The sequence below is a fragment of the Chiroxiphia lanceolata genome, chromosome 3 (genome assembly GCF_009829145.1).
Source record: "Chiroxiphia lanceolata isolate bChiLan1 chromosome 3, bChiLan1.pri, whole genome shotgun sequence".
NCBI classification, from domain to species: domain Eukaryota; kingdom Metazoa; phylum Chordata; class Aves; order Passeriformes; family Pipridae; genus Chiroxiphia; species Chiroxiphia lanceolata.
In genome coordinates this window covers 51,758,413-51,782,001 of record NC_045639.1, presented here as the reverse complement: position 1 = coordinate 51,782,001, position 23,589 = coordinate 51,758,413, and the positions used below count along the sequence as shown (strand labels likewise).

The 23,589-nt window shown below is 39.0% G+C and overlaps 1 protein-coding gene across 1 annotated transcript in view; it reads right to left on the bottom strand.

Annotated features, from left to right (window-relative positions):
- Positions 1–3,514: 3,514 nt before the first annotated feature.
- Positions 3,515–23,589, bottom strand: part of ESR1 (estrogen receptor 1) — a 161,087-nt gene continuing 141,012 nt past the window's right edge. Inside the window, 4 exon segments of the mRNA XM_032684559.1 lie at positions 3,515–4,457; positions 4,460–4,671; positions 6,428–6,611; positions 13,258–13,391. Coding sequence (XP_032540450.1) covers positions 4,417–4,457; positions 4,460–4,671; positions 6,428–6,611; positions 13,258–13,391 — 571 coding nt within the window. The 3' untranslated portion in view covers positions 3,515–4,416.

Below are 23,589 nucleotides of genomic sequence, written 5' to 3'. Positions count from 1 at the left end.
GAAAACAACTTTCAGGACATAAGGCTATCTACATTTGAAGGATGAAAGGAAATTATGATTAGAAAGGGTCGGACATTAATATTAGGGAAATATTAACTTAAAACTCTCAATTCAAACTCTCATCAATTTGAGATCATGCTAATATTGCAGGTGACAGCAAGGACTGTTTTGTATTATGATACTGTCATTAACACCACCTTGTATTACATGTGTTGAATTTCTATCTGTAAAACCATATCACAGTTGTAGATAGCATTGAAAACAGCCATTTCTTTATTCAAAAATAAGAAATGTACTTCATGTAAGTTCAGCTGAGAATACCTTACATCCAAAATCCCAATAGTTGTAGGTTGAGTTGCACTCTAATTTTAAAGCAGGATATACACAAAAGAGGCTTGCTGTGTTCTTACCAAAGCCTGTGAAACGACTAAAGCCCTAGTGAGGCAGAATTTTTACTTTTTTGGTAGCTTGTTTATTTTTAAACATTTGGCACAGCTCTTAAGGAATCAGTTGGCATCAATTGAAATAGATGGATGCTCCAGTACAAACTGTGGCTTGGATGAAGGGGATGGTTTGGGTGTTTTTTGGTTGGTTGTTTGTTTTTTTCAATTTGAGGTCTAGTGACTTTTTTGCAATACCCCTGGGAGCTCAGTTTAGATTATTTATTTAATTACATTTTTAAATTATTAAACTCCTCAGTGTACAGAAGGAGAAAAATCATCAAGTGATGTCACTGAAACATAATAGTAAATTTACCACAAACACACACCAAGAAACTTTCATTAAACTATTTTACCCCAGTATAAATCTTACTGCCCCAACTGGGAGTTTTACCTGAGACAAAGTCTACGACATCAAGACATGGCTCGAACCACTATAAACCAGAGTGGCTTTCACATATTGGAAACTCAGACACCACGAAGTGCTACACATCTCCCTATCTCCTCTCCTGCCTCACAAGCTTTTTTGTAATAATTCAGTAACATCCATGTTCTCAAGCAAGTTCATCTGGTCTATTTCTGTTTGGCTTTTGCTGGTATTACATTGCCTATGTTTCTAGAGGGGTTTTTTTTTGGTTTTTGATGGTTTTGGTTTTTTTAAAAAATCCATGTATAAACATTACAAAATAATTCTTTCATTAGCTGTCCAGAGGCATCACTATGAATGTTTTGGTACAAGCATAATTAGCTGCCTTGAAAAGTTTTCTTTCAACTTTTTTTTTTACATGCTATGTATTTTTATTTAATATCCAGCACCAGGTATTCAGGTAGTACTGGTTTGTCAGCTGCAAATATAAAGTATATATATGTATATATATGTATATATACACACACATAAAATAGCATCTTGTGAAATAACAATTACCAAATGTCAGACACAATTGTTTGCATACACGAGAACATAATTCAGAACTACATATGAAAAAAGTTGCAATTTTTGTATCATAGACTTAATTTAATCAATTGAATAGCTACATTCAGCTGTCTGATACGTAGACAATCATCTTTATAGATAACTCTGGGAAGGTTACTATATTCATTAAGGTGCTCTTCAATTAAAATCTCATGAACAAGTTAATGACATGGATCCTGAAACTGCCCCAATCTAAATGAATGTATTACTGGGACTCATTCTTTCTAGGTTGCCCTTCACCATTTTCACCACAAACACGGGCGGACTGGTTGAAGTTAAATTGCTTCCTCGCGAGGACCGAGCCTAGGAAAGTATTCATAGTTAGGACTGTGAGTGACTGATATTACTGTGTATGTTCCAAGACACATTATGACACCCTTCTGCCTGCTCCATACCACTTCAAATCATGTTTCTTTCTTCAGCTTCTCTGGGAAAATCTATAGAGTGTAAAAGTACTTGCCCTGTGTAGGTATCATCAGAATCTGACCCTCTGTTGTGAATTGCTCTCCAAGAACTACCTCTTTTCCTCTAGGACAAATTTACACTTGAATCGATTTAGTGGACTGTTCTGGGATGTAGGAAGGAAGGTGTTCATTTAAACCAATTTGCCTTCCAGCTTATGAGCTTGATCTGTGTGTTCTGTTGAAGAGAACACCAAGTTTCACGTACAGTATTTAAAGAGCAGCTCTAACACACACTGGGCTACAAGTGAATGAAGACAGTGTAAGCACATAAATTTAACTACAGGGATTCCTGTGCTCCATTCAGATCTTAGCCTGCACTCATTTCAAGGCATTCATGGTTTTTCTAACACATTTGAGAAACAGCTACTAAATAAACCCAAAATGTCCATCTTCTTTCATGGCATTTAGGACCCTTCCGAAAGCCCTTAGGTACCAAATTAACACACACACACACACACACACACACACACACTTTTACTGAATACATAAAAAGACAAAACTTTCAGCACTTTCAGGAAAAAAAGACACTATGCATAAAAAGCCTATTAACTTACAGTGACTGTATCACATATTTAGGCTTGTACAGTTTTTGAGGAATCTTCTCAAATGTAGGTAGCATCTAGCTTTAGACTTCTAAACTGCGCATATCCTCAGATATGTACATGAAACTATTATAGACATCATTATGTACATTCTTTAAAGAATTCTTGACTTGGAGCACAAACTCATCCTATGCCTTGCTGCCTTCACAATTGCTATGTAACTTGATCTCACTGCACACAGACTCTGCTTGTGTGACAGGGAGCATAATCAGATATAGGCACTCCTGAACAGCATTCGTTGCACTATTTCCTATATTTAGTTACTACAGGATATTCCAATCAACATAATCTAATATAAAGATTTCAACTATAGCAGTAAAAGAAGCATCCGTGAACCCTTTCTCTAGCATTGTGGCCAGCTGCTGTGGAGCAGCCTACACACATGCTATGAAACATCCTCACTGGCAGGGTGGTTGCTTCCAACCAGCTATTGGAATAGTCTCTAGTCTGTGCTAACTCCCGAACTGCACCTGTCAACCACAAGTGCAGATAGCACAGGCAAAGTATATCACCAGACTAGTAAAATATCCCTGGCATATGTAATAATCACATTCCAGTACCCAGCAATGTTCCCTGACATGTTTAATTTTCCAACATAGAGGCAATCAAATAACAGCACCAACTCCTAGTTTGGATAGCACATCATATATATTTCTTCAGTCTCTCTCCTTTATGTCTTGTTGAAACTCTTGATGTGAGTGGACCATTTACAGTTTGTCTGAGGAATCAAACTAATCCTTAGGAATATGCTTGTGAGTTACAGACATGCATGGAGAAAGACAGATTTATCTTCCTGAACATGCAGTCCCAGAGACTTCACCATGTCTGAGGCTCATTGCCCAGTTCTGGTGTTGCAGGTGAGCTGGCTCTTAACAGTGCTTTCGAAGCATGCCACAACGAGAGCCAAAGACAGTCAAGGCAAGGCAAAGCCAGCTGCTCTGACTGATGCCAGCCCTCCCACACACAACTAAGCCACACTCTGCTGAGTGGGATGAGACATCCCACCCTGTTGTGCCAGTCTTGCACTGGCATTCTCACCCCTTGCTTTGTAGCACAGCAAAGCACAGGACAGGGGGATATTTTTTTATAAATAGTGCTGGATCCTGTAGGTGTGTGAAGACCTTCTTTTAAAGACCTGATGATTTTTGTAATCATCTCATCTGATTCAAGAGTAATTATCTATGTTATTACTGTTTGCCACATTGCCCTGTACTTACACTGTTGAGCAACAGAACAATTTAGCTTTCTAGGATCAGACAAGATAGGATGCATGCAATGCAATTCGTCTAGAGGATATGGTAAGGGTACCTAAAATTTGGTCAGAATGAGCTTGAGATGGAGTTCTCTGCTGATGTAAGCCAGCAAGGTAAAGCATTATTCTCAGACAGGGGTTCCTTTCTACTGTAGGAAGAAAAGAGGCAGGAATCTAACTACCAAGGCAGTCCCTAGCAGTGCAGTTTCACTACAGCACACTAAGATGCCAGATAACTTTCTATTTACACCCCCCAAAATCTCATCCAGAATCTCTACCAAATTGCTTAAAAGTTTCAAGCAAGTAAAGGATTAAGCAAGCTCAGGATTTTGGGTGGATATCAACAAAGGCTACCACTCATTAAAATTCCAATATGCATGAGTGGTATCCCCTATCAATTTAAAGTAAAACTAATGTATGGTTTAGATTAGGACTTATCAAACTTATGTGCAAAATTAAATAAAAACACTGCAAATTTTAAATCAAGTTAGCCTGACAATCCTTGCTAGCTGTCCACAGCAATGACATGTCTTCCATTTAGGATAAGCAATCAGTTTAGGTAACCGCTTGACAAACACTCAAATGAAAAATACAGGTGCTGCTGTCACTGGAGTGTTTTCAAAGGTGGCACTATAGACAAAATGAAGCATGAGCTAGGTAGTATGCTGCTGGGTTTCTCATACAATTATATATTGTGACTTCTACTTATATTGTATTCTGCACATTCTCCTCTTCTTTGCTGTTTACATAAAAAGACTGCAAGGAATGAGATGAAGCTGATGCAGTTGTCAGCTGGCTCTGGTTCTCCTCTTCCATTGGTGCAGCACTCCTGGCTGTTGGGGCATGCAGTCGGTGAGCGTCCAGCATCTCCAGCAAGAGATCGTAGAGTGGAACTACATTCTTACACTTCATATTGTACAGGTGCTCCATTCCTTTGTTGCTGTAATCAAACAACAGTTACTTTCCAAATATGCTACGGGGGGAAAAAAAACAAAAAAGCTACCAGCTAATAATATTTGTTTGTTTATACAAATTCTATCTTGTACAAAACAACTAACTTAACAGTGCATTTGCTGTAAAGCAGAAGGCAACAGCTTCAAAGAACATTGCAGACTGCAAATGGTCAAGTTGCCTTCCAAAGATGTTTCTTTTGCTCTTCTTTGCCTAAAAGGTAGCCCAGGGCACATGGACTTATAACTTAGCCACGGTGACTAAGTGAATGGGATGAATCTCACCGTTCCAATAAAAAAATAATGTTTTCTTTCCTAGAAAATAAGCTCTATCAATTTATTAGCAAAAGCTCACTTGCAATAGTATCCATTCACAAAACTATGTAACAACAATTAACTTTACTGAGCATCTGGAATTTCCTTAATTGTACAAATTCTTCTTAGAGGGGGAAAAAAAAAGAAGGAATATTAACACAAGGACAAAGAAATTCCACAAAGTGACGCGAATGAAAAAAAAACAAGCACACACCCCCTGACTTTTTCTGAAGAGCTGAATATCAGTCAAGGAGGTAAAATCTTCATGTTTCAGCTTTAGTAGCTATGATGTGGTGCTTACTCTGATTTAAATTTTATTAGCTGAAATAATGAAAACTAAAATCTCTGTAATAGCATCTTCTGTGCCTTCATAATAATAAAAAATATACCACATCTTTGTATAGACTTGTCATGCCACTGAGCAACTACTTTAAGAGGTAATTACATTTGGGATAATCATTGCTGCAACTATTAAGTTTCTCAGACAGCTCTCGTCTGATTAGCAAAAGACATGGTCCTCTAGATTGAAATTCAGTAGTTCTACATTTATCCATACAGTGAACATAATGACCCTAATCTCTTTTCTAGAGTGATTTGCAATCAAGGAACTTGTGAAAATTGGCTACATTTTCACAAAAGTAGTAGTTTTGTTAAATCTTAGACTAAAGTTTGCAGAGCTAGGCTACTGCTGCATTAGTATTCTACTTGGTACTTTCCAAACACCTGTGTTCGGGTCTGTTAGAACAGGTCTAGATCCAAGGGCTGAAGCACCTCTCCCATGAAGACAGGCTGAAAAAACTGAGGTTGTTCAGCTTGAAAAAGAGAACGCTCTGAGGAGACCTTATAGCACCTTCCAGTACCTAATGGCCTACAAGAGAACTGGAGAGGCACTTCTTACAAGAGCATATAGTGACAGTACAAGGGGGAATGGCTTTAAACTTGAAAGAGGGCAGGTTTAGATTAGATGTTAGGAAGAAATTCTTTATGGAGGATGGTGAGACACTGGAACAGGTTGCCCAGAGAAGTTGTGGATTCCCCAACCTGGCAGTGTTCAAGGCCAGGTTGGATGGGGCTCTGAGAAACCCCAGGGGAGTTGGAACTAGATGATCTTTAAGGTCCCTTCCAACCCAGAACTATTCAATGATTCTATAATTCTAAGACACACATAAGTTTAAAAACAGATACTGCTTTCAGCACTGTCAAAACAAGAAGCAGAGGAAGAGACTTGAAGAAACAAATGGGGAAAATATTTACTCCTTTCACACCATACTCCAACGTAGAGTTTTGCACACATGTTCTGTACAACTGTATGGAAAGTTTGTTGGTTTTTTTTTTGCACTCCCACCTGTGAAGGAAAAGTATGCATGTGCATTTGTGACACCTCCCTTGCCTGGTCTTGGCACAGGAGTGTGACTGGGTGCTTGCTCTCACCTCATGTGTCTGATGTGAGAGAGGATGAGGAGGAGCTGAGCCAGTCGTCTGTGTTGCTGCTGCAGAGAAAGACCTGACTTAGCCATTAAGTGAATCAGAGTGTCTGTGATTTTGTCCAGGACACGGTGAATATAGTCTTTTTCTTCTAGAGATTTCAAGGTGCTGGAAAGAAAAGTGTACACACCTGGAGTAGGAAGGAGAAAGAAAACAAACAAACCACAGACAAAAATTACTTTGATGGAGTCAGACTTGTCCAAGGTACACCTCGTGGCTTGCCTTTTAAGCTGTGTTAAACCACGGGAGCTGGCTGTGTGCCAGCTTTCCTGCTTGCCAGCCAGGTCACTGGTTTGAATGACTCTGGAGCATGGATTTAATCACTGTGGGCAAATCAGGAGGAGGAATATGATGCCTCTTCCCTGCCTGGATCCATCCAAGGTCTGGACCAAGTGGTGGATGACACCTGTAGTTAGACCTAACCTTGGCTATGCTCTTCTCTCAGTCACTTGGCTCTGAAACTTTGAGGAGATGCTGTTCCCCTTGAGAATTCTGCAATACTTACCAACAAACCCAAGCCTTCAGCACTTTTTGCCATTTTCTATGTTGTTTAACATTTGATTTTTAGTGATTTGCTAGTCAATCTAGGACTAAATAATACGTTACCACAAAACATGTAAACAAATTCAGGGTTTATTTAGGCACGCTCACTTCAACAAAATCCTCCCAATCAAGCAAGAGCCTTGAAAGGTGTGTTCCTTCACCTGCAACTCAACTCTCCTTTAAAAACCATGTCAAATTAACCTGTGCAAATTTAGCTGTTTTGAATTGCTTACTTCTGAAAGTGAGCAGCCTCAAGGTTTGGACCAGATGGAAATTTTCCTAGAGGACAAAACACCTTGAAACTCCCCTTCCAACAGCTCCTAAATCTCCTATAAAACACTCTAACCCCGTCATAAGAGCTTTTCCCAGTAGTAATTCTTGGGTTCATGAAGCACATCCGCTTTCTAAATGGGAAATTGTAAACTGTTTTGGGCTGGTTTATCTTGATTTTTTTCTGGACAGTATCACACAGCCAATGTGAATCAGGTCACAACAACACTGTACTGCCAAAAGGCAGATGTTGCATTCAGCATCAGTTTTAAATCTTTTGGACTAAGCCAATAACTCTAAACAGGTCATATTACCATAATCTGGTCCTGAGGCACCAGGATATATGCACAGTAATACAATAAAACTGGCTTCATCATATTGTGTTCATTGTTCTGTGTCTATAACAAAATTGACAAATCCTGTGCTTTGGCCCCTCTGTATCAGCTCACAGAGCCAAGAAGAAATCTGAATTTTGTCCTTGGGAAAAAATGGTTTCTGGAATTATGTTTCATTTTGCTTTTCTTTAAAGCATCATAGATAGCGCAATATGCAATACTAATAAAAAAAGACACACACACTAGCATACACATGTAGACAGACATATACCTTCTAGCTTGTTTGTATTGTTTGTAGCCTGGGGGCCATACCATTGGATTTGAAGATGAGAATATTTTGCCATGCATTGGAGCAGTTGGAGGAACTGAGATTTTTTTTACCATCTTCTTGGCCTACTTCACCTCCCCACATCATCTGGGTGTTTCAAGGACATGACACCTAGAACTACTGTAACCTGCAAGTAGGTTTTATGACATTGGGTCTTCTGTACTAAAAATAAATTTAAATTTATGTTTGTGGAAGTCATTGTGAGTGTCCCTGGGAGAGAGTGAGTAAGAAACTGGTTTAAAAAAACGAAAGGATAACTTAAACACAGCACAACTTCTTAAAATCAGCTAGAGTTCTTAATTTTGGTAATGAGTATTTCTTCAAATTTGATATAGATAGATAGTACCTCTTTTCTCACAAAGGTTTTTATAGCTATTATTATTTTTACTGAAATGAATTCATCAAACAGAAACAGCTCCTGGGGCTTTTCTCAGCTTAACCTTTCTCAGCTGACTCTGAATCACCCTCATATATGCCTATTGACAGTACCAGGCTTGATAGCTTAGCAGGTACCTGTAGGGGTAAGATTCTTAAATATTACTGACAAAACATAATCCACTAGAAGAAACATTAATCTCATAAACCCACAGTGCCTTCAGACCAGCTTACTTCAGTTATAGAAAGCTATTGTGCTCTTGTATCAATACCCCATAATTCCATACCATTGAAACCATCAAAAGAAAAAAATCTTTTAGAAGGAACTGTTTCTTACCTAGGTCTAGTCCAGAAGCTATTAAAAACCATAAATCAAATAAAACACTCCCAAATAACTGTAGAGAATTCAGGCAATTGCCAGTCAATAACTGCCAAGGAAAATGATGTTTGGTTTTCCTTTCCACACCCCGGCATTGATTCCTTCTGCCCCAGGCCACTGGCCAGAGATTTCCCCAAAAGAAATGCTGGCTATCTTTCACACACATAACACACACAAGCAGTTTTTGAACCAGAATTCAGAAAACTGCCCTAGCAAAGTTAAATTCAACAGTCTCAAAGGTCTTTCCAGGCCTAAATTGAATAGCTGCCAGGTTGTTTTCCAATTCTTTCTGTAGGTCAGTACTGTAAAACATACAACAGAGAAAGCACAACTCTGCAAACAAAAAAGGCCAGTTGGTCCATGCCCATAACACATACTTATACACAGAACAGGATCCCTCAGGGACTGCAGTGCTACCATAACAGCTCTTGGCATACAGTGATATAATTTGCCCTCAACATCTTTTCTGTCACAATAAACCCCAGTTTAAAATATCTTTACATTTAGAGTTCAGGCTCCAAAAAAATACCCAAGGTTCTGCTTCTTCCACCATGCCCCATCGGTCTGAATCCTTAGCAAGCCAGGCTGAGCTATAAGAAAATTCATCTCTGTGATCATTCAGCCTCCAAAATAAAGAAATAATAAAAAGTACAATTTTACGGGAACTGAAAAAATCAGAAGAAAAGAATAACAAGCGGTCACATGGAACAATGTATCAGGAGGTCTACAGAATGCATTAAATCAGCCAAACCTTTCCATCTCTTTGGACTAACCAGCTAACTAATTAGGTAAATAGTGCTGGTAAGGCAGACATGACCTGCTTCTTCATGTCCAAAATGAAATCCTGTTGCTTTGCCACATAGCACCACTTCTCCTTTCAGACACACTCACAAGTGAAACATCTGGCATCATGTTGCCCTTTCATGTTTCTAATACTTATTTTCCAGTATTGAGAAACAGCCTTTTAATATTGAGCTGAATGTGGTTTTCAAAAATACAATTTTGCTTTTCAGTCTGAAGATTTATTGCTGCAGCTTTAGAGGAGGACCTTCTGGTTTGTTATTTAGCTAGACACAATGCTGTCCTTATTGTTACAGACATGCTGTCACCTTAATATCTCAGGAAAAATTTTGAAGTAGAGTAAATGTATACTTTGGTTTATAAACAAAACCTTCCATCCTTTCCACATACACTGAGTAAAACTAAAAAAAAATCACTTGCATTTTGCCCAAGATCATGTGACAAAGGAATGTAAAGATATTAAATAGCCTTGAATAAAAAAAGAAAATAAATATCCAACAAAAGCAACAAACAACACTACTTCATGTGAAGAGACTAACAGATGTCCAAGGATTTAATAAAGAAATGTTTTTGTATACTCAGTGAATTAAATCCACACAAAGCTTTAGAATGAAAATGCAGACTGCTTTTAAAAATTACACACAGCATAATTAGTCCAATTTGTTTAATTAGTCTACTTGTTGAAATCATTTTGAGACCTGCTGGTTTAATTGTATGCATATATAACACAGACAAAATAAGGGCTAGAAGTTCATTGTGTCTTTATCTGCTGCTTCTTTAGTAGAAGAATTGTGAATATTTACATATGCATTCACAGAATAAAATCAGGCTAAGGTAGGCTTGGAGGTCATCTACTTCATCCTCCTGCTCCAATAGCGGTAACTTCAGGATTAGATCAAGCTGCCTGGAGCTTTGTCCCTCTGAGTTCTAAGTATGTCCAAGGACTGAGATCCTATCTTTCTGGCTAACCTGTTCCAGTGCTAAACCTCTCACTGGGTAGAGTTTTTGCTCTGTTCATCTGGTCAGGGTCTCTCTCTGTGGTTCATCTAAATTGCAGATTGACCTTTCTTCCTGCACCTCTGAGAAGAGTCTGGCCCTGGCTTCTCCATAACCTGTTCATCAGCTGTCTGAAGGCTGCACTTAGACACTCCCTTACCCTTCCCTTTTCCAGGGTGAAGGAACCCAGCTCTCTTAGCCATGTGCTTCAGAGCACAGAATGTTTCATACATGTCCAACACTTTACATAAGGAGGCTGGCTACATTCTGTGAAGTAAAGCATCTCCATAAGACATTTTAGAGCATCTATGCCAAACACAACTTACACAACTCTTAACACATACCCCAAATTATGCTACTTATCTCTGTATTGCAGTCTAGCCTCCTAATTTGGGCATTTAAAGGGTCTAGCAGTCAGAAATTCATATCCACATACCCATTACCTAGTAGTTCATCCCTCAGATGGTTATAAAATTAGTTTGTTATAAGAATGCAAAAACTGAAATGTAAAATTAATTATATTTGTGCATAAAGACAGTGACAAGAAATACAGACATACATTCTATGGCCATAGATATATACAGATTGAGTTTACGGTGTACTTAGAAATACTGCAGTGAGGGCAGTCTGTAAGCCAGCATTGTGCAACAATGCTATAGATTGCTTTCATCATGACCCTGTATCAGCTCAACTGAACCATGTCATCTGACCTATCACTGTCAAGACTTTCGTAAAAATGCCAGACGTCTGAGCAGCTATAAACTTTCATTTAACGCAAAAAAAAGCCACAATCAAAATCAGATCATTCATCAGATCTTCAGATAAACCCTGATCCTCTGCCACGAAGAGTACCACCGATTTGAACCTGCTGAATAGGACCCTTGAAGGAATGAAGATCTAACATCTCCTAGCTGCACTCAGAGGTCCCATCTCTGTCAAGGTGCAGAAGGAAATTTGCCTTTGGTTATCACTGACTTCATTTGCGATATATTTTATCATTATTACAATTTTTCTTTAGGAGAATCTTGAAACAAAAAATCCCATTAACGAAGTGAGACGTGCTTATGAAGGGTAGCTGGTGATTTCTGGTAGAGCTTTGTCTAAATAACATATTTAGTTTTCTGGATCAATACTAAATACACAAAAAGTTCTTAACAGCATGACGAATTTTTCGCATTCAAGACATTAATGTCTAATATGTTTCATTCAAACTTCCAATTCTATTTTTTCTAATTGAAATTTAACATTTTTATAAATCAGTTACATATTCTATACTTACTTAAGAAGTTCATTATCTTTGAACATATTAGCTAAAGTTCTGGAGGAACAACACTTTCCAGGAAGAATATTTAACTCTAGGAAATATTCTGTTATAACTATCAGGGCAATAAAAGCAAAATAAAATGTCAAACAGTAATTACAATTGTCGCACCCTGACAACCAAGATAAAAACAACACCCCTTTATTCCTAATATGCCAGGTGCTTGCCTCAGATGTTACTTTTTCTTAATTGGTGACAACCACAACAAATCCTGAACTACATTAATACCTCATAGAACTTAAATAAAACATTTTTATATTAGATTTTTTAAACACATAATTTTGCTTGAACTTTGCGGAGACCACATTCAAGTTTCCATAAGAAATTTCCATAAGAAGTGCTTCATCAATAAAGCAAAGTCTGCTGCGTTTACAGTTAGGATCTGCTGGGATTTACCTGGATTTGTTTTTCCTGCAACTTGGGCAAGAGATCTGATAGACAACTGGATAAAAAGGACATACAGCCCTCCACATGTGTTTTGTCTTGAGGGTCGTACCATCTACAAGTTCAAATCCAACAGGAAAGGGGAGAAAACGTGGGTAAATCCTCAGCATTTGGAAACTCTGGCATCTTTAATCATTAGGTAACAACTTATACAGAGAATAGTGTCTAAAATTTTTTTTTGTGCATACATTATTATTTTACATGTCTCTAATTTGATGAGAACACTGTGGGTCTCATTTCTGCATTTGAAAATAAATTGTTAGTGTTTTTTTTCTCATTTCAAACTGAAAAGCGGTTTGCAATACAAACCTGGTGTGCAACAGAAATTTTCTGTTACATGCTTCGACTTAAATTTGCTTGTTTCAATCATCTGATGTAAAATTCAAGTCAGCTAACCTTCCATATTTATATTTTTACCGATATCTACACTTGTTATCTAGTCACCTATTTTTGAAGTGTACTTCAGAATGAGACTTAAAGCCAAAAAAAATATTTATTAACCATTAAGGAAGTGGAAGGTGATGACATCCATTTTAGATGCCTATAATTTAATATAAACTAAACTCTGATAAACTCAGTCACATTTTTGCCCTTATTTCCTTTCAGTTTTCCATCACTAATTAAGTAAGGTGTAGATTTACACCTTTAGATGACCTAAGTGTGGTTCCAGCTACTCCAGTGTCTTGTAACTGAAGTTTTAAGATTTGCCAGCATTTAGTTCGAAACACTGCTCTGATTACAGCCCACATCAGCTCTATACAGTGTGTCAGCTGTTCAGTGCATTAATTTGCTGGGCTCCATCTATATCACTGAACAGGTTGAACTGCTTCCATCCCTGCCTGACAGTCCTGCCTGCACCTATGTTGACAGCCCCCTTTCAATTGCCGCTCTCTCAAAATGAAAACACTATTAACAATAAGCAGCATTCGAACACATGCAGAAGCAGCCACAATTACCCGAGTGACAGCAAAGCACACTGCTTACCAGAATTGAGCAGGATGATGGACTTAAGGCACACGAATTCCTCCCCTTGAAGGTTCATCATGCGAAACCGAGCAGCAGTAGCCAGCAGCATGTCAAAGATTTCCACCATGCCCTCCACACATTTCCCTTGATTCCTGTGTGAATACAGTCCATAAGGAAAAAAAAAACCCGGTATGTCTTTAGGTAAAGTACTTTAGGTGAAGTTAGATACCTATCTTGAGGTATTCATGGGTGCAGGAATGACTTAGAAATTTCTGCTTTATTTTCAGATTTAGGCAGCAGATCCAGCTCGACTGAAATCAGTGGGAGCTGCAGGAGCTCAGTATATTTGAAATACAGGTTTCTAATGAAATGCTTTTATTATCTAGGTTATTTGTCAACCAACAAACCTATCTGAAGTAGTAATCTCCAGTTCTCCTGAATTGCCTCCTACCTAACATAAGCTGATAATATTATCACATCTTAACAGCTATGTGTTTAGTTGATAGGAAGGCCTATCTAGGAAGCCCTAGATAACTTTCCTGGAGGACAAATTAAGCAATAGATTTGAAAATTATCCTCATCCCACCATCATGCTGTTGTCTTTGTGCACTCTCATCTTACCAAAAACAAGACAGCAAAAGCTTGTTTCCTGCAAAGTGTCAGAATGTATTCTCAGAGGAATCCTTAACACTTGGCTATTGGGAAACGTTTAGGAAAGTTAGAGCAGTTGAATTAAAGGTCTTAAGTGACTGCATAAAAGTACTATGTGCATTAACTTTAGTAGGTCTGTAGAATCACAGTATCGTCCAGGCTGGAAGACAATTCAGGATGTCTTTAGTCCAACCTCCCAGTCAAAGCAGGATCAGTTTACTCAAGGCTTTATGAAACTCTGGTCTTGAAAATCTCCAAGGACGGAGAATGCACAACCCGTCTCAGCTTAATTATTTTCATCATCATGTTTTTTTCCTCTCCTATATCCAGTCAGAACCTCCTCTGATTCAGTTTATGACTCCTGTTTCTCAGTTTCTTGTCAGGCACATTAATAAAGATCTTTGATAACCTCCTTTTAGATTGTAGGTTAAGCAGATTTAAAAGCCCCTCCTTCTCCAGACTGAACAAATCCACTTCTCCCAGCCACAAGGCATGGAGTTCTGCCTTGGTGGCTCTCCACTATGTTTGCTAAAGTTTATCAATGTCTTTCCTGTAATAAGCAGCACAAAGCTGGATGTGGTATTCCAGATATGGTCTAATGAGTGCCAAATAGAAACAGGATAGTCTCTTCCCTTGTTATACTGCCTATGCTACCACTGATAGTGATAGCAGCACCAGGGCTATTCCACTGTATGTAGGAATAAGAACCTAGGTTTTATTTAAGTCTTTGGGAAAACCTAGATATCAGAAATGTCTTTTACAGAAGCACAGGATCTAGCAAAAATTAATAGTGAAGGGTGCTTAGGTGAAGGGAACAGGTACTCAAGGATTCAGTCGACGTTCTCATCAAACTTTTCATTCAAAGGGAAATGCCCGAGTAAGACAGGTGCACCCATCAAAGCAAAACCTGTATATTTGTTATCTGCCTGTCTTCTTGTATCATGATAGTTCATTTGATGACAAGGAACTGCCAAGAACAGATGGGATCCACAAGACTAGGAGAGGAAATGTCAGTAACTTGTTGAGGAAGCCTCTAAACAAGGATTATCACAGGATGTGTTCCTAAGCCTAAAGGCAGGTTAAGAAACAGGGGAGGTATCACTGAGAGAAAGCTGCAGTGGACAACTTTCACACCCCCAGTTAGAAGGAAGGGCATTCACAGACTTGAATCAAATGCCTGTGCTCTGACACAGGAGGAGAATAGTACATCTATACACAGACTTCAAAACAATAATGATCCTTATATTCATTTATGCACATTTATATATATTTATATAAATTATTCTATATAAGCTAGTTCTATTAACAGACATTGATGAAAAAAAAAATTAAAAATCTGGTTTAAAGTGATTTGCACCTAGAGTTAGTCACAGAATACCAGAGCTGCTAATATTGGTAGGTTATCTGAAAATCATCTAGTTCAATGGCCTTGCTCAGGCCCATATCTTTTTGGATTTTTAGTATCTCCAAGGACTGAGACCCCAAAACCTCTTCTCCTGTCACTGAGATGAATCTTCCACTGTCTCCTTTACCTCCCCCTTCCGTCAGGTATTTATACACATTAATCAGATCTGAGTCTTCTCAGCTTCTCCTTATAGGGGATATGTTCCATATGTTCCAGTCCATTAATCATTTTTGAGACCCTTCACTGGCCTCACTCCAGTATGTGCATGTCTGTCTTGTACTGGGTAGCTCAGAATTGGACACAGCACTCCAGATTTGCAGCAGCAAGGCTGAGCAGTGAGTAAGTATCACCTACCTTTAGCTGCTGCTAATGCTTTTCCTAATGCAGTCTGCGAGGGGAGCATTGCTGGCTCAGAAAGCATCCAGCTGTGATGAATTCCCCAAAAAATTATTCCCCCATCATGTTGTTCTGCAGACATTTCTGTATTTCTGTGCATGCACACACTTGGGAAGGTTTACCACTAATATATTTTGCTGATTATGTCTCTCCTGTACACATCATCCTGGTTTAAAGCTCCCTCACCACGTTGGCCAGTCTGTGGAAATTATGCTTGTGCCCCACTTTATGATGCTGATCCCATCTCCCCCTAAACATCCTTGGTCCTCAGAGCAAGTTGCATGATTAAAAACATTGAATCCCCGTTGTTGACACCGGCTATGCAACCAGCTGCTGATCTACAGGATATGTCCATTCTGCCTCAAGCCCTTTCTCCTCAGTGGCCCCAGTGGACTGGACCACCTGGGCTTCCATCCTTTTGACCCCTGCCCTCAGAGCCAAGTAGTCAACCACTTGTCTTTCCTGACTAGATCAACAGAGAATCATCCACCTAGGCAGACAGAGCAAAAGTAGTACACTATACATTTCAGCAGTGGTGAATCAGGTCTGAAACATATAAACAATTAGCAACTAAGTATCTTTATTTTTTTTTTTTAAATATAATGTGAAATGGATCCACAAATATGTCAGACAGGAAAAATCCCTAAAATGCTACTATAATAATTCTAAGAAAACTAATATTATTTTTTGGTCACATTTGACACATTTAGATTAGAAAATTATTATGAAGGATCTCCATTAGGGAAAAATTCTCTTCATATCAGAAATACAAAGAAAGTTTAATTTTGGAATTAAACAGCATCCTAATACAATGTGACCTAGAATGGGGGCCTGAGTTTCTGAGGTCAGAGTGACTAGATGAACAAGCAATCTTAAAAGTTATGCAGGGACTATCTTGAATCCAGAAATTATTTCATTTTCTCTGAAAAATTCTGTCCTGTGCCTACAAATTCCCCAAGGGATCTTTTTCTATCAGCTGAAAATTTCGAAGATCATAATAAGAGGGATTTCTGGATTTCTTTGTTTCTTTTTTTTTTTTTTTTTTAGGAGTTCATCACTTTAAGCACTACCCAGAACCTTCCCAGACTCTGGAAGTGTCTTCCTGATTTACATTTTAGTTGTTTGAGTTACAGAGTTACAGTTACAGAATTGGGTAGTCTTTAAATTTTGCTCAAACATGCAGTAAAGACATGACAAAAATACATTTATTTTTCATTGTTTTAACATTTATAATTCTGTCTCTTTTAATTTTTTTTCATTCTATGAGGTCTACAATATAATAATACATCTCAAAATCCAATCATAAAGTGAAAGATGAAATTTAATTATTTCAACCTACGACCTAACTCTGTACAAGTTAATCCATTCAGCTCTATCAAGTAAGTAGCCTGATGATAAGACAATTGTTTGAGTTGGGTTTTCAGGATGGAATCTATTGCTATTAAAGATGTGATGAAAATTAAATACACAATTGTTTTTCAAATTTATTTTGAAGGGCAAATTTGGACATACTTATTGCCTATGGGCTTTTCCCCTTTGAAATAAATACAAGCAGAAGGTCAACAGAGAGACATTCTGAATCAAGCACCTGTGAACCCTTTGCTTCCATTTTTCTAATAAGTCAATGGTAATTAATACATCCACAATTATACAGTACCAAATTAAATGTTATGCATTTTATTCAAGTGACGGACAAGTGTGATACCCTCAGATTATTGGAGCATTTTGCAAGTTGAGGGACAAGCAAAACATATTCAGATTTCATCTTGATATTCTTCTATTGTATCTAATTTTTTGTCTATCAAAACATCTGCATAAATAACTTAAAAGATTCTTTTCAGATGTAGTGAGAAACTTTCAGAAAAAAAGCCACAAAAGCAATAAATTATTCAGCCACTCTGTCATACAGGGAATGCTGTAATTCTTTTTGCTATTCGTGCTAGCTGCAGTTTAAAGAGATCCATGGCCTTCTGCCATTGCTCATTATGAAAGTCAGTAAAAGGAAAATTCTTCAATTTTTATTCGTAGACAATGAAAAATCTCCATCAAGCACTGGAGGAGGATGAGAAGAAGTTCCCAAATTAAAAACAACCCTGAAAAACAGACTAGCTTTCTCTGTAAAATGAAGGGAATAACCTGATAGAAACATGGAAATACTGACTGCATTTAACCGAAATTTTAAAAGTCCCTAGACAGATTTCTTGCTGCAAGACATTTTTTACAATCATGACAAGAAAATAACATTAGAAAACAACATGAGGAGAGCCGTACTGTCTCATATCAAAGGTATGTTTAGCTATGGGCTAAGCATATAGGCACTTGGATCTGTGGATTTCAAGTGACTACCTCTAGTCCTAGGCTGGAAGAGATAATAACTTGTGGATTACCACACATCTTCTCAACGTGATCATGACTTTATGCAACTCCTATCATCTTATTTTTTTCCCTTCTTCTAATGAGTATCACAGGCAGAGAAGTTAGTTTATTTAGTTATTCTTTGGAGCAAAGCTTGTATCTCTATTTGATTGCCCATGCAACACCTCTGGGTAACTCTTCTATTCTTTCAATGTTCCTGTTAAGGAAAATCAGAAAGGCAGAGTTTTCCAAGTACAGATGCAGCACAGAACTAAACAGAGGGATAACAATGTTCCGTATTATTTCAATTTCCTGTTGACTCTTGGGGGGAAAGAAAATTGCAGTCTCTACTTCTAAACTCTGTCAAGCAAAGAACTGCTGTTCCCTAGAACTGATTGCTGTTAACAGTGAGAGGCAAAGATCAACTGGAATGCTGAATAGGAAGATTAGGATTATTCTTCTCATATATGCATCAGTTCACATTCGTCTACATAAAATTAGAGCTTGTTTAATACTTTTTGGTTACCGAACAAGATCTCCCATATCTACTTGCTTGCTATTTTTTTTAAAAGGACTTCAATGTATTCATGGCTTCCTCTTACAAAATGCATGGTGACTCTTTATAACTATGTCATATTTATTCACATTTCAGAAAATTTTCTTCTTTAGATGGCATCCCATCATTTTCCTTACAGTGGTCACCAGGCTTAATGGGCAGAAGTTCCACCCACCTTTTTAAAATGCAGCATTGCATTTCCCATTTTGCTGATACTGAGTGTTTCAGATGAGAAGTCATCCACCTCAGTCAGCAAGTAAGCTATTTCCATCACAACCTTCTTTAAAATTATGTTATATATCTTTATTGATGATCTGGGTGAGGAGATTGAGTCCACTCTCAGCAAATTTGCAGATGATGCCAAGTTGGAGAGGAGTGTCAATCTGCTGGAGGGTAGGAGGGCTCTGCAGAGAGACCTGGACAGAATGGATAGATGGGCTGAATCCAACGGTATGATGTTTAACAAGGTCAAGTGCCGGGTCCTGCACTTTGGCCACAACAACCCCCTGCAGTGCTACAGGCTGGGCACAGAGTGGCTGGAAAGTAGCCAAACAGAAAGAGACCTGGGAGTTTGGATTGACAGGAAGCTGAACATGAGCCAGCAGTGTGCCCAGGTGGCCAAGAAGGCCAATGGCATTCTGGTCTGTATCAGGAACAGTGTGGTCAACAGGACCAGGGAAGTGATTCTGCCCCTCTACTCAGCACTAGTTAGGCCGTACCTTGTGTACTGTGTCCAGTTCTGGGCCCCTCAGTTTAGGAAGGACATTGAGGTGCTGGAGAGTGTTCAAAGAAGTGCAACGAGGCTGGTGAAGGGACTGGAGCACAAGCCCTATGAGGAGCAGCTGAAGGAGCTGGGGTTGTTCAGCCTGGAGAAGAGGAGGCTCAGGGGAGACATCATCACTCTCTAAAACTCCCTGAAAGGAGGTTGTAGCCAGGTGGAGGTTGGTCTCTTCTCCCAGGCAACCAGCAGTAGGACAAGAGGGCATGGTCTTAAGCTATGCCAGGGGAGGTTTAGGTTGGACATTATTCCTAATGTTCTTTACAGAGAGACTGATCAGATATTGCGTTGCCCAGAGAGGTGGTGGATTCACTGTCCCTGGAGGTATTTAAGAAGAGACTGGATGTGGCACTTAGTGCCATGGTCTAATTGACAAGGTGGTGTTGGGTCATAGGTTGGACTCGATGATCTCAGAGGTCTTTTCCAACCCAGTTGATTCTGTGATTCTATGATATTTAGAGCCTTTGAGTAAGCTATGAACAGCATGATATCTGAATGTAATGAATCCTTTAAAAATATAATAAAATATGACTTTCTTATTCCTGAAGAAACACTACATTTTCTTCAAAATTATAAACAGCCTTTTGTCAGGCCTGACAAATATCAGCTCTGGTCTAATGACATTTTTAAAGCCTGGTTCTTGGGAACCCTCCAGACAGGAAACATCTGGTTTGTCCCACCAGAAACCTAAACCTTCTACTTCTAAATTTGCCTTATACAATATACTCACTTTCAAAAACAGAATACAAAAGACTTACATTTATCCTGGGCTTTCTTTGATTTTTTCAGGTACTGTACATTAATTGCAAGTACCATGAGTGTGCCATTTTGTTTCCTGATTGAGCCTGTTTTTCTAATCTATAATTATTGTCATTTGAGCATTTTTAATAGCATCAGTTGTACACTGTAAAAATGTACCAGTTATGTGTAACTGGCAGACTGTTAAAATTCCTGATTTTGAACCAAGACTCAAGTGTCTGCATAGTACATTAACAGAATAAGAAAGAGTGCATTACCCCACAAAATACACTGTCTGATTACAATGCAGAGTGGGAACAGAAAGAGATAATGTGAGGATATTCATCCACAGAGATGACAGCAATCTACACATACTGGCAGCTTAATTGTTGAGTAATTATTTTTTATAGGCAAAGCAAAATTTTAAGAAGGAACTTAGAATTAGTAACAAAGGGTTGCTTTATGTATATTTTCAAGGGTTCTTCCAACTGTGAACTGCTGCATAGGAAAATTAAAGAGGTATATATTTGAAAATGTAACAAGTAGGCTCTCATGGAATACAAAAAGACAGTCTCTAAAAGATCTTCAGAGACAAGATAAGCATATGTGTAGTATGACCCAAGTAGGAGGAATGAGCTGGGGAAAAAAAAATCACTTCTATTCAAAAAAAGAGCACAGTTAGAATGTTATTTTTATGGTGTTTCAGACAGATATTAACAAGATAAGACTGTACTTATCTAGCCAAAAGATAAAGAAGTTGCAAAACAAGATTTGATGTGACCTGAGCTTTACGTATAAATGTACAAATTCCTACCTATCTTCCAAGATTGTTAACAGAAAGATTCTGTTAGAATCAGGAGAAGCCTGAATGTGAAAAATGAAAGGGATGTCCAAATCAGAGAGATGTCTGCCACCGAAAGGTCAGAGAGATAGAGAGGCATGAACAAAATATGGTAAAGCTCCATATTAACAATACTGAATTTCCACTAAATACAGAAAAACACAGGTTAGAGACAGATCTGGGTTTTACCATCTGCAGTTGGTGACAGGATTCTAGACAGTAGCTAAGTTAACATTTGCAAATGCTGTTAACCACAGATTCTTTTTTTTAGATCCCTGTTACAGGGAAAGTGTGATGTGGATTCAGGACAGAATGCAGTGGATGAAAACACTGAAACCTGTGAAGAACATGCTGAAGAGTAAGGAGAGAAGAACAGATCAAAAGAAATTATAATACAGCATTCATCTTTTCCATTATTGTAGCCATTCAATCAGATTATTTCATTATTTAGATCAACAACAAAGCTCAACTGGAACTGAAGCTGGCCAGAAATGTGGGAGACAATGAAAAGAGCTTTTTCAAATACATTAATGGCAAGAGGCAGTACAGAAATATAATTGGCTCATTACAGGATGAGGATGGTCACCTCACAAACAGGGACAGAGAGAAGGCAGAGGTGTTCAACACTTTCTTTGTCTCTGTCTTCAACATGGATGATGGACCAAGGGGTTTCAGTGCCCTGAGCTGGTGGACCATGACTGTGAGAATGATCAGCTCCCAGTCAACCCTGAAACTGTGCAGGATCTGCTGCTCCAGCTGGATCCCTGCAAATCTATGAGGCCTGATGGGATTCATCCAAGAATCCTCAAAGACCTAGCTGATGTCATAATGAAACCTCTCTCAATGATTTTTGAGAGGTCTTGGGGATCCGGATAGGTCCCAGATGGCTGAAAGACAGCAAATGGTGTCCCAGTTTTCAAGAAGAGCATGAAGGAGGACTTTGGGAACTACAGGCCTGTCAGTCTTACTTCAGTGACTGGTAAAGTTACGGAGAAGATTATTCGGGAAATATTGAAAAACATCTGAAATACAACACAGTCATTGGTCACAGCCAGCACAGCTTCATGAGAGGAAAATCCTGCTTACCAAAACTGATTTCCTCCTATGACAATGTAACCCACCTAGCTGATCAAGGGAAGCCAGCTGATGTAATCTTTTTAGATTTCAGCAAAGCTTTCAATGATGTCTTGCACAGGATCCTTCTGGACAAGATGTCCAGCACACAGCTGGATAAACACATCATGTGGTGGGTGAGCAACTGGCTCAAGGGTCAAGCACGGAGAGTAATAGTGAATGGGGTAACATCAGACTGGTAAGGCCCTGTTCTTTCAACATCCTCATAAATGACTTGAAGGTAGCACTGAAAGGGACACTAAGCAACTTTGCAGAAGACACAAAACAGGGAGGAGCTGTTGACTCCCTTGAAGGCAGGGAGGCCCTGCAGAGAGATCCCGACAAATCAGAGGAATGAGCAATCATCAACCATATAAAGTTCAACAACAGAAAGTGCTGGACCTGGAATGGGACAACCCTGGATGTTCCTACACATGAGGGAATGAGATGCTGGAAAGCAATGCCACAGAAAAAGGACCTGGTGTCCTGGTTGATGGCAAGTTGAATATGAATCAGTAGTGCCCTGGCAGCCAGGAGGGCCAACCATGTCCTGCAGGGCATCAGGCAAAGCATCGCCAGCTGGTCGAGGGAGGGGATTGTCCTGCTCTGCTCTGCACTGGTGTGGCCTCACCTTGAATATTGTGTGCAGTTTTGGGCACCACAATATAAGAAAGTTATTAAGCTCTTAAAAAGTGTCCAAGGAGGGTAACAATCGGGAGGCCTGGAGACACACCATCTATAATGCTGCTGATGCTTTTGAGAAAGCACACAGGATCACTCTTGAGGAGAAAAGACAATGCATAAAGAATCGTGCCTTGCAGAATATACCATCTAAGGACTCTTTCTGCTGTGCCTTTTGCAACCGGACATGACTGTCTCGTATTGGCCTTTTTAGCCACCAGTGTGCTTGTAACAAACGTGGGTAGAGCCCTTCCCAAATCTTCGTTCGCGAAGCCCAGCCATGATGATAGTTCTATAGCTCAGAGACCATGTGCTTACACAAGCAGAATAGAGTTTTTCCTAATAAATACTTCTCTATACTATAAAATATTATATTTTATACTGTTAGGCATTATCAATTTTATTTTACTAAAATACTAAAAATAAATCTGATTTTTTTGCAAAGAGCGGACAGGGGAACCAAAGGACTAACACCGCACAAAGGCGACCATGAAAACTCAGGACCCTGCAGTTAAGAAAGCAAGTTGATCAAAAGACATTTTTCTGCTATTAAGCATTTTGGTTAATTTACACAGCTAATGGTTGCAGTAGCTGGAGGCACTGCCCTTGACCTTCTTTTGCCACCCCTCTGCTGTATCTCACTGCCCCTGAAGATACATGATGCGATCAGAAGCTTGCCCAGCTCTTATCTGCCTCACTGTACTATTCTGTCTCCTCAGCTCAGCTCTTCCTCCACTCCCAAATCGCCACAGCATGCCAAACTCTCCCCTGAAGTGATCAGTGTGCACATATAAGCTCTCTCCTTCCAACTCTGCTGTGTGGGCAGTAGCCTTCAA